This window comes from Hippopotamus amphibius, chromosome 9 (assembly GCF_030028045.1).
Source record: "Hippopotamus amphibius kiboko isolate mHipAmp2 chromosome 9, mHipAmp2.hap2, whole genome shotgun sequence".
NCBI classification, from domain to species: domain Eukaryota; kingdom Metazoa; phylum Chordata; class Mammalia; order Artiodactyla; family Hippopotamidae; genus Hippopotamus; species Hippopotamus amphibius.
In genome coordinates, this window is record NC_080194.1 from 40,392,336 (window position 1) to 40,404,693 (window position 12,358).

At 35.3% G+C, this 12,358-nt stretch overlaps 2 protein-coding genes across 2 annotated transcripts; one reads left to right on the forward strand and one right to left on the reverse strand.

Annotated features, from left to right (window-relative positions):
- Positions 1-3,220: 3,220 nt before the first annotated feature.
- LOC130860844 (olfactory receptor 52D1-like) lies at positions 3,221-4,165 on the forward strand. The gene has a single exon (XM_057749391.1). It carries the CDS (start codon positions 3,221-3,223, stop codon positions 4,163-4,165), a length of 945 nt encoding a protein of 314 aa, XP_057605374.1.
- A 6,937-nt stretch (positions 4,166-11,102) lies between these two features.
- LOC130861241 (olfactory receptor 52E4-like) lies at positions 11,103-12,044 on the reverse strand. The gene has a single exon (XM_057749901.1). It carries the CDS (start codon positions 12,042-12,044, stop codon positions 11,103-11,105), a length of 942 nt encoding a protein of 313 aa, XP_057605884.1.
- Between the last annotated feature and the right edge of the window lie 314 nt (positions 12,045-12,358).

Here is a 12,358-nt window from a genome sequence, read left to right on the forward strand (position 1 = left end):
CAATCACATACAAAAGCTCTACTTTGTTAGAGCTCCACTCCCACACTTCATGCTCTTAACATCACAAATTACATCTTCATATACTGTGTAACCACTAACATATATTTATAATTATGATTGTACTTGGGGCTTTTAAACCCTTTAGAATAATAAAATTTGAGTTATGAGCTAGAATTGTGATGATACTGGTTTTTTATTTGTGTATGTATTTATCTTTACTGAAGAACTTTATATTTTTATATAGGTTTCAGTTACTCTCAAGCTTCCTTTAATTTGAACATAAAGGACTCCCTTTAGTGTTTCTTATAGGACAAATCCAGTGGTAATGAACTCCCTCAGCTTTTGTTTATCTAAGAATATCTTAATATTTTTCTCATTTGTTGGAAGGTGGTTTTGCCAGATATAGAATTCTCTGTTTTGTTTTTTTCAACTTTAAATGTATCATTCCACTCTCTTCTGGGCTGCAAAGTTTGTATTTCTAGTTGACATTGGAATAAAGCTGATGTACTTAATGAGTATAGAATGTGTTGTGTGTCTTTTCAGTTTTCTTCAGGACTGGTTCTATTCAGTGGTTGATAAATTATATTAAAATACTGAGGGATGGCTACATCTGCAGCTATAAACCTAAAGGAGTGTATAGGGAAGTTGCTCTCCCTGATATTAGGAAGTTATCAATCCTCAACAATACAAACACTCCCATTTCTCCCAGTAAATCCTTAAGGACCTGTTTGTGTCAGAGGTCATTCCTGCTTATCCACTGAGATTACCATGGTGAAGCTGCTACATATAGAAGGTACATGTCTAGGTTGCTTCTTGGCCCTGAATCAGTTTCTTCATGAGCTAAAGGTTGTTATGAATCTAGAGAGGGATATAGAGAAAGACAGTCTAGTCTCAGTGATCAAAGAAAACTTTAAAGAACATGGAACTCCATCAGACAATATCTTATTATTTTCCAAATGACCTAGATTCAAGGGAGAAGATATAGTCCTTTCAAACAGAGGGAATCCACATTTTTTATTCTCCATGGATGAAATGAATCAACAGCCAGATTCTTGGAAGCAAAGATCTTTTTCTTAAGGATATTATGCATGTGAGGGTTATCTCTCATTTTGACCATATTTCTATCACATGAATCTATTGAAGGAATCACAATATGGATACCTCATGACTGAACTTCAAGTTGGCATTTTTAGGGAAGTGATATCACAGAGATTATATTGTGTGTATTAAAAAAAGTACTTTGCAAGCTAGTGTGTGTATCTGTGAGTGTGTGCATTTTCCAATTCTGTTCTTGCAATGCTCTGTATTGTATCTATACCTCCAACATATACTATTGTGCACCTAGTGAGATATAGCCACTGGTCTAGAGATGGCATTATATAATTTTCTGTTTGTTCATGATTGTTTGCTCATAGACTCTCATCTCACTTGAATCTCTTGCAGTCTTTGATTCTAACTGCAATAGATTTTAGCTCATTACATCATGATTATCCTTCCTGATAGAACTTCGTTTATGCTCCTTTCCTTTTCCTTTGTTTATGTATATGTGCATGTGTGTGGAGATGATAGATAGATAGATAGATAGATAGATAGATAGATAGATAGATAAAGTATCATGTATGTTGGTACCTATATATTTATATTTAGTTCCAGTGGCTGAAGGCATATATTCTTCACAGTCCAGCTTAGGTGTCATCTGCACAAGAAGACTTTTTTTGACTCACTAAACTTAATTTGATTTTTTGCTATCATTTCTACATAACTCGTCCTTCCCTGCCCTCTAGTGTAATCTCTTGCCTTCTAAATTAGTTGCTTAATGTTAAAGGGTAATTACATATTTAAAGCTAAATAATGAAAAAAGAAGCCATATTTGCACTTTCAAGTATTTTTCACTATAATAAAACCCAGAAATGTAAGTGTAAAAGCCTAGAAAATATTTCCTCAGTTATTGACATTTGGAGATGAAGCATGTTGACATGATCCTGGAAAGCATATATGAAGGGTAACCACATGCTAGTTCTTATTGGTACATATTATGAGAATACGTTTGAGACAGGGAAAACAGATTCTTCTTAAGAGCTGGTGATCATACTACCAAGTGCCATGTACTGCCTTGATGGGAAATGGGAAAAAAAGAAAGTTAGTTAGTAACCCAGGGAAATGCTATCACAGGGTTCTCTGAAAACCTCTGTGGTTACTAAGAGCCCTTTCCTTCTTTAACCCTCTCACGTGCTGCCTCATGCCCAACTAATTTATCCCAGGGATTCTCTGCCATGGATGTGTGTCCATTGGAACTGTGGGAACTATTATGAGAAAGTCTACTTTAATCAGTAACTGATACTTCAGACATCATTAGGTCAATTTACCTAACCAATAAATAAACTGCTTTGTGTGTTTTAGGATGTGGGTTTCTGGATCATCAAAGGAAGCACAGTTAGGATCCATTTCTATGGTGAAATGATCTAAATCTGAAAACAAATGAGAAAGACAAGGTATTGAGTGGGGTTAAGTTCAAGAAATACATTATCATTAACAACATATATCTGTTGTTTCTAAGTACATAGCACGTGCTTACTAAAAGAATACAATAGAAAAATTTCAGAATATTTTGTCAGATTAGTCACATATGCAGAGTGGCAAATGAAAGGCTGAAGCTATAGATTGACTTATTGATTTCAAAAGTTATGCCAAAGACTTCAATATCATGTCCAGACTGGGAGGGACAGAGACCATTTATTCTATTCCTCAATTGAGCCTCCTTTAAATACTCCCTGAAATTTCCATAGGCCTCTGCTTGGTCACTTCCAGTTATGGAAAACTTAGTCAAATGGAAGGAATACTGAATGAGAGATCAAAAGAGAAGCGCAAACCACTCAGTAAATATTTCTTCAATTAAGTACAAGTGTGACTAAAGATGAAACCTTTACTGGAAACAAAGGGACAAAGTGATTCATATTGTTCCTTGAGATAATATGCATTGATATAAGTATTATCTTTGTGTACTTCTAAACAAAATAATTCGGTATGTTCTTACTAATTTTATTAATATAGATCTAGTGAATTTAAATAAACCTGAGTATGAATTTCAACTGTTTTTAACAACAGATAATTAAGAGTCTTCCTGAACTGAATCTCCACATCTTCAGCATCTGGTTGTGGTCATCTTGGCACAGGAACTTTATCTTCAGAAGTACTTATAGAAAACAAAGGAAAAACCATCATGTCTCCTCTCAACACTTCTCATCCCTCTCCTGTCACCTTCTTGCTGATGGGCATCCCAGGACTAGAGCACCTACATGTCTGGATTGGGATTCCCTTCTGCTCCATGTACATAGTGGCTGCGTTGGGGAATATGACCATCCTGGCCGTGGTGAGGACAGAGAAAAGCCTCCACGAGCCTATGTTCCTCTTTCTGTGCATGCTCTCAGTCACTGACCTGGTCCTCTCCACATCTACACTGCCCCGCATGCTCTGTCTCTTCTGGCTCAGAGCCCATGACATTGCCTTTGATGCCTGCCTGGCCCAAATGTTCTTCATCCATAGTTTTACTGCTATGGAATCAGGCTTCTTTTTGGCCATGGCCATTGACCGTTATGTGGCCATTTGTCACCCACTGCACCACACCACCATTCTCACCCACACTCGCATCACTATAATGGGTATTATTGTGGTGATTCGGGGAGTAGCCTTCTTTTCTCCACACCCCATTCTGCTCAAACAGCTGCCTTACTGCAGAACACGAATCATTGCCCACACCTACTGTGAGTTCATGGCTGTTGTGAAGCTGGCATGTATGGACACAGGGGCCACCAAGAGTTATAGTCTCAGTATGGCTTCTATCATTGGCTCATGTGATGCCATTCTCATTGCTGTATCCTATGCCTTCATCCTCCGCTCTGTATTCCACCTGCCATCCCGAGAAGCTGGCTTTAAGGCTTTGGGCACATGTGGGTCCCACATCTGTGTTATTCTTGTCTTCTACTCCACAGCTGGTTTTTCCATTTTCACTCACCGTTTTGGGAAAAATATACCTGCACATATCCATATTTTTATTGCAAATATGTACCTTTTGGTGCCCCCTTTTCTCAACCCTATCGTGTATGGAGTAAGGACCAAGAAAATACGAGAACATGTTCTTAGGACACTAATGGTCAAAGTTGTCTGATTATAGTTGGATCAATAAAAGAGATGGTTCAAGAATAAATGGAAGTAAAAGAGATAATCTAAGAAAAACAGCTAACTGCTCTGCTCCCACATGCTGAATTTCATTTACCAGCTGAAAGATCTTTTATTTACTAGATGTCTGTAAATTCCAAAATTTCTAATTTAACAAGTCATTTTACCTTTTTCATTATTAAAATTGGAGAACAGATGGATCTCTTCCCGTGCCTTTTGGAGGATAATTACAAATAGAGAGTGAACAGTGAAAAAGAGTAAAAAGATAAGTAAACTATGTTTATATGTATAATATTTTTCTAAAGAAGTTAATGATAGACAATATATAGCTGGCAATTTCAAACAATTTGATCCATATATGTGGCTATCATTTTGTAGAATAGATGTTGAATGTTGTACCTGTTTTCTAATAGAATCAAACTGAATAATTATTATTTATCCAGTTAAAGGTGTAGGACTACTACTATATAAAGATTAAAAATTAGCGTTAATTGAATCTCTCAAAAAGCAAAGACACAAATATGAATTAGTGTGGAGGCTCTCATTTTAATGTTATGGTTGATCCATTTTTAGAGAAGTTTTGATAGAGGTGTAGTGTATTTTTTTTTCAAAGGCAGTGTCCTGAAATCATAAATTCCCATTTTCACAGTTAGTAGTCAGTGCTACGAAGTCGTGTGAACTGAGCCAGCCTCATTCATTAGGTGATATGGAAACAGGACGTAAGATCTGAAATTTCTTATTAGCAACAATATTGAAATAATCCTATTTATTTGCCCCATTCCTTTCCTCTTTAGTTCATTGTCACTATTTTTCCAACCCTGTTACCCATTCCTCCTTATTTAGACAAATATAACCTAAGATCTGTGGAGCATTTTTATGCTTTGGATCTGTGAAGACTGTTTTTTGAAATTTATTCTCTGAAACGTTTTCCTCCCCTTGCTTTTTAGCCTTAGGAACTCCCACCCATAATTAAACACATGAAGTTAAACATCTCTGGATTCACCAGTACTCAGTTTATAATTCCAACATGGGAGGAGTGTGAAGTTTTTCACTTTGGAGAACTGTAAATATTTGGTCATCTCTTTCTTGACTTCTTAATAGATGCCCAAACTGAACATATACTCTTACTCTGGTAGAATTTAGATTTCATGACATTTTTCCCGGTGGTTAAGGATCAGGCTGACTCCAGGCTTTGGAGTTAGACTGCCAGGGTTCAAGTCCGATATCATGTGCCAGGCTATTTTTACTGCTATTTAATTCCTCTTCACCTCAGTTTCCTGGTATTTAAAAATGAATAGTAATAGAACCTACCTCATATGGTTGTGCGACGATCAAATGAGACTTGTAAAGATCAGTGCAGTGGTGCAGAAGAGAGACACTAAATGTTATTTTTATTCTTCCCCCGTGATTATAATTTCCTATGTCCTCCACCTTTTGTTTGTTTAAAATGTTTTAGGGAATACCCATTACATCTTATTTAACATCTCTGCAACTGTGTAATGTTTGTATTTTTGATATTTATGTAATGAATATATTTGATTCTGTTCCCTCTTAGCCACATATTTGCTAAATCTAACAACATCTCAAGAATTAATATGTATTTTTTTTCATCTTCTGTAACATATGTTGCTTATTATTATATCATACATTGATGACCTTATTAAAGCTCTGGAGAATAATATTATACTATTGGAGTGCAATAGAATAATTATGAGAATATACGATAGTAATCGCCTTTCATTCCTTTTGTTGATAGTCATTGTCATCCATTCATTCACTTGTAATATGTATTCAGTAAATTACTTTTAAATTGGATTACCTTATCTGTATGGACTAATTTTAACAACACTCATTTATTCTTTCCTCATTAATAAGCAATTCTCTTTTTCCTCTCTTTTCCTGAAAGAAATTTGCATAAAGAAATACATAATTAAGTTATTAAGAATCCTTTGATACCGAACATATTTGGCAAACATTGTAAACTACCTCAGTCATCTTCTGTGAGTACGAATTTCCTGCAGCTTTCTCTCATTGCTCAGGGCCTCTTTTCTCTTGTTTTATCGTATGAATTAAGGAAATGGGATTAAATAAGTGTGCTGTAGACTACAGTGTAAAGACAGCAGGCTATATTATGTTTAATGGCACTTACATATTCTTGTGTATGCTATTTTTTCTTCCTCAAATACCTTTTCTGTCATATGTCACTGTTATAACCTTCCCACTCCTATTTATGGAGCAGTTCCATGTATAATAAAGAAGCTTTCTGATGTTTCTCTTTGTTAATGAATATTTGTATGTTAATAACAAGAAAAAGTCCATAAATATCAATTGATCGATCGATCTATCTTATCTGTCTAAGGATCTGTCTGTCAGCACTGATGTTTTTAGCGTTAGGATGGAATGTAACTAAAGGGCATTTCACTGGTAGTGTGTGTGTGTGTGTGTGTGTGTGTGTGTTATAATATACATAAAATGTATCATTTTAACTGTTTTCAGGTATAGAGTTCAGAGGCATTAGTACATTCATATTGCTGTTCATCCATCCCCACCGTCCTTCTCTGGAGCTTTCTACCTTCCCCAGTTCAAAGTCCACATACATGAAACATTAGCTCACCTTTCCCTCTTCCTCACATTCTCAGACAACTATCATTCTACTACTGTCTCTATGAATTTGACTCCTCCTGGTTCCTCATGTAAGTGGAACCATTCAGTATTTGTCCTTTTGTGACTGGCTATTTCACTTAACATACTGTCTTTGAGGTTCACCCATGTTCTAGCATGTGTTCCAGTTTCCTTCCTTTTTAATTTAAATGTTATAATGCTGCTAGAACATTTGTGTACAAATATCTGTTCAAGTCCTTGCTTTCACTTCTTTTGAGTATATATCCAGAAGTGGAATTGTGGCATTGCTGGATCGTATGGTAATTCTACTGTGACGCTTCTTCCCCCAACAGCTGCATCATTTTATATTTGTACTAGGTTGCACAAGGGTTCCAATTTTCCATATCCACACCAACAGTTATTTCCTTTTCTTTCTTTTCTTTCCTCTCTCCCTCCGCTCCTTCCTTCCCTCATTCCATCATTCCTTCCTCCTTTCTTTTTGTCTTTAATTCTTCCTTTCTTTTATATAATAGCCATCCTAATGGATGTGAAGCGATGTCTTATTATGGTTTTGATTTGCATTTCACTAATAAATATTGATGTTGAACATCTTTTCACGTGCCTGTTGGTCATTTGAAAATATTTTTTGGACAAACGTCTATTCAACTCCTTTACCCATATTTTAATACAGTTGTTTTTTGTTGTTGAGTTTTAAGAGGTCTTTCTATATTTTGGAAAATAATTGTTTATCAAATATAGGGTTTGTAGATATTTTCTCTGATTTTCTGATTGCCTTTTTACTTTGGTGATAGTGTTCTTTGATGCACAAAAGTTTTTATTTTGAAGGTCAGTTTATTTTTACTTCTTTTGCTTTTGTTTTGGTGTCATATCCAAGAAATCATTGTCAAACCCAGAGATATGAGTCTCCCAGTGGAAGGTAAGAGCATGGAAATCTCCTCTTCCAGAATCTGGAGCCATAGAGTAGATACAGTTGAGGAAAGTAAGAAATAGGGAGAAATATCTTGTTCTCTACATTTGTGTGCCTCTTTCTGCCTTGCAAACTGGTTGATTTGTACCATTTTTCTATATTCTGCCTATACGTGTTAGCTTACGATATTTTTTTTTCTCTTTCTGACTTACTTCACTCTGTATGACAGTCTCAGGGTCCATCCATGTCTCTACAAATGTCCCAATTTTGTTCCTTTTTACAGCTGAGTAATATTCCATTGTATATAAGTACCACATCTTCTTTATCCATTCATCTGTTGATGGACATTTAGGTTGCTTCCATGACCTAGCTATTGTAAATAGTGCTGCAGTGAACATTGGAGTGCATGTATCTTTTGAATTATGGTGTTCTCTGGGTATATGCTCAGTAGTGGGATTGCTGGGTCGTATGGGTCAAAAAACTAATGCCATTTTTGGTTTTTTAAGGAACCTCCGTGCTGTTCTCCATAGTGGCTGTATCAATTTACATTCCCACCAACAGTGCAAGAGGATTCCCTTTTCTCCACACCCTCTGCAGCATTTATTGTTTGTAGATTTTCTGCTGATGTCCGTTCTAACTGGTGTGAGGTGCTATCTCATTGTAGTTTGGATTTGCATTTCTCTAATAATTAGTGATGTTGAGCAGCTTTTCATGTGCCTCTTGGCCATCTGTATGTCTTTTTTGGAGAAATGCCTATTTAGGTCTTCTGCCCATTTTTTGATTGGGTTGTTTGTTTTTTTGATATTGAGCTGGATGAACTGTTTATATATTTTGGAAGTTAATCCTTTGTCTGTTGATTTATTTGCAAATATTTTCTCCCATTCTGAGGGTTGTCTTTTTGTCTTGCTTAGTTTCCTTTGCTGTGCAAAAGCTTTTAAGTTTCATTAGATCTCATTTATTTTTGATTTTATTTCCATTACTCTAGGTGATGGGTTTCCATTTAATTTTGCTTTGAATTTAAAACTCCTCTTAAAAATTAAGTCTTTTAAAGAAATAGTAGGATTGACACAGCTTTGTTATCTGCAGGTATAAATTTAGATAAGAAATCATCTCTTTCTTTTCCAAAATGATTGTAACACTTACATTTCAAACAGCAGTATCTGAGACTACCAGTTACTCTACTTCATAACACATGTTATGATCTGCCTTTTTAATTTTTGGACCTCCTAATGGTGAGCTATTGTATCTCATTGAGATTTTAAGTTACGTTTTCAAATTACTAACGGCATTAAGAATGGTTCATGTGCTTATTTTCAATCTATATATCTTTTGATGGAAAATTCATCAAAATATTTTCCCACTTGTATTCAATGGCTAGTTTTCTTTTTACCTAATTTTAAAACTTTATGTATACTAGATACAAATCCGTTATCAGATATTTAATCTGCATCCTTTTCTTTCAATCTTAATTTGTTTTCATTCTTTTAACTGTGCATTAGAAGAGCAGAAGTCCTTAAATTGAATGAAATCAGTACATTATTTTTCATACATATTTAGAGTTTGATCTTTAACATAATTTCTCCTAGAAGTTTTATAATTTTAGGTTGTATATTTAGGATTATGATCCAGTTTTACTGTATTTTACTTTATTTTTGCAAAGGACCTAAGGTATAGATTGAGATGCATGCTTTTATATCTATCTATTCTGCATTGAATTACCTTTGTGTTTTGTTAGAAATCTGTTAATATGTGTAGTCTATATTTGGGTTTCTTTTCCTGGGATATTGATCAATTTGTATATTTTTATGCCACTAGCACACTCTTTATTAATGTAAGTCCCCTAAATGTATTACATTTGTTTCAAAGTTGTTTTGGTTATTTTATTTACTTTACATTACATATAAATTTAGAGTCAGCTTTCCAGTTTCTACACTAAAAAGCCTGTCGGAAATTTGATTGGAATATGATTAAATCTATGTATGTATTTAGAGAGAATAGAAATATTCACAGTATTGAGATTTTGGATACGTGATAATTGTATCTCTCTCCATTTATGTATGTCTTTTAAAATTTCAGCAACGATTATTAGTTTTCTCTATGCAGGTCTTATCTATATATGTATTTTGTATAATATATGTTATGAATATTTTATATTTAAGCTATTTAAAATGACATTTTAATTGAATTTCTAATAGGATGTCATTACTATAAAAAATCAAACTATTTGTATCTGCTGACGTTGTATCTGCTAAACCTGCTATACTCACATATTAGATCTAATAGCATTTTTTAGATTGCATAAGGCATTTCTGCATGGACCAACCATGTTAGCAGTAAATAGAGTTTGATTTTGTTTTTATTATGTCAATGATTTTTATTTCCCTTTGCTTGCCTAAATGCATTGACCAGAACCACCAGTACAATAGTGAATACATGATAAGAGCAGAAAGCCTTTCTTTCTTTCTTCTTCTTTTTTTTCTAGCAATAGAGAAAAAATATTCAGTCTTTCATCAAGTGTGATGTAAGTTCTAGTTTTCTTTTCTTTTTAAAAAAAAACATATAGATATCCTTCATGTGGTGAAAGAGTAGCCTTCTCTCCCTAGTTTCTAAAATTTTTATCAGGAGTTCATAGAGGGTTTTCTAAAATGCTTTTCTGAATTTAACATGATCATACATTATTACTTTTGTTTGAAAGCATGGTGAAATACATTGATTGATTTTCACATGCAACAGTTATCCTTTCATTTGTGAGATAAATGCAGCATGGCCATTATATATATCATTGAATTCTATTTGCATATTTTTAAATTATTTTTGCAACTGAATTTGTGAAAGCATTTGATAACTAATCTTATTTTCATGAGTGCCTTTCTCTGGTTTTGGTCTAACTGTAGAACTGCCAATATAGAGTAAATTTTATTCTTTTGGACACAGAACTGAGGTATAAATGGCACAGAGATTGAAATAATCCTTTGAGTGAAATTAAGAACTGTCATCTAGATGAAAGTAATATTGACAGTTGAAAGACAGATTCCAAAATATTGATGTGTGAGTCAAAATGTGATGAATTTCATGCAACCAGTCTTTCTATTTATCAAACCTGTACATAAATTTTACTATTGACATGGAGAACAACATTGTCCTCACATATTCAGGAATTTCATTACATTTACTCAGTCCCACTCTTCTGTCACCTTGAACAACAAAAAGCAGTATAATCTTTTAAAAGTCAATGGAAATTGCATAATGGAACCATTGAGTATGAGCTTAGGAGACTCTAATAAAGGCCAAAGTAATGCCTTAGTGGCCTTTACGTTAATCTCAATTAGAGCACCCTGAGAGATGTACAAACCAAAGGTTAGCCTTCAAGAAGTTATCACCTTTCTAATACATTAGGTCACTCTTTCTTGACAAATATTCTCACAACTCGGTCCCAAATTTGCTGTGTCCTGACCCCATAAATGACTGGATTTAAACAAGGAGGGACAACTACATACAGATTGGCCAGGAGGATGTGAATGTAGTGAGGAACATTTCTACCAAACCGGTGGGTCATAAAGGAGAAAAATGCTGGTGTGTAAAAGGTTAAGATGACACAGACGTGTGAACCACATGTGCTAAGTGCTTTGAGTCTGGCATCCCTGGAAGGAAGGTGGAAAACAACAGCTCGAAGGATCTGAACATAGGAGAGGGCAATGAGGATCAAGTCAAAGATCAGGGTAGCAATGGTAAATAAGCCATAGATGATGTTGACTCTTATGTTAGCACAGGCAAGACGGGCAATTCCCATATGCTCACAGTAGGTATGAGGAATAATGTAGTGTCCACAGAAAGGCAATCTTTTGAGAAGAGGGCAAAAGGGGATGGCAAGGAGGACTGGCCTCCCCACTACAACAGAAGCCATGATGGCTACCACTTTGTTGGTGAGAATAGTGGTATACCTCAGTGGATAACAGATGGCGACATAGCGGTCAATTGCCATGGCCAAGAGTACACCAGATTCCATACCAGTGTAGGTGTGAATAAAGAACATTTGGATGAGGCAGGCTTCAAAGCTTACCTTCCTATGGTTGAACCAGAAAATGGCCAGCATTTTGGGTATGGTAGATGTGGAGAGGCCTAGATCGATAAAGGAGAGGAGAGCCAGAAAGTAGAACATGGGTTGATGAAGACTCTGCTCTGTCTTGATCACAAACAGGATTGTGACATTCCCCACGAGGGCTATCAAGTAAACAACAAAGAAAGGGAAAGCAATCCAGATGTGGAAAGCTTCCAGACCAGGTATACCCAGCAGAAGGAAGGCAGAAGGATGTGAGGCAGTGTCATTGACAGCGGACATTTTGTTGAGGACTCTTAGAAGATGCTCTGCTGTCTTCTTCAGTATTTCTGGGGAGACAAGAGGGAATATATGGTGGTTTGACATCACTGTATATATGTATAGTGTATCCCTTGGTTACCTAGTGGAGCATATACATAAAAGAAAATTCCTAATATGCTGTTTTTAAAAAGTGTGAGGATTGGAATGGGAAACTTTCCATATAATGGTCAATAAGATATCTGCTTATGAGGCTTATCTGCCTGCCATAGTCTCCTCTTTCTAGTTGTTACTTTTTCCTTTATTTGCTTCAGTAAGACTGTGTTTAAATCTGTCTT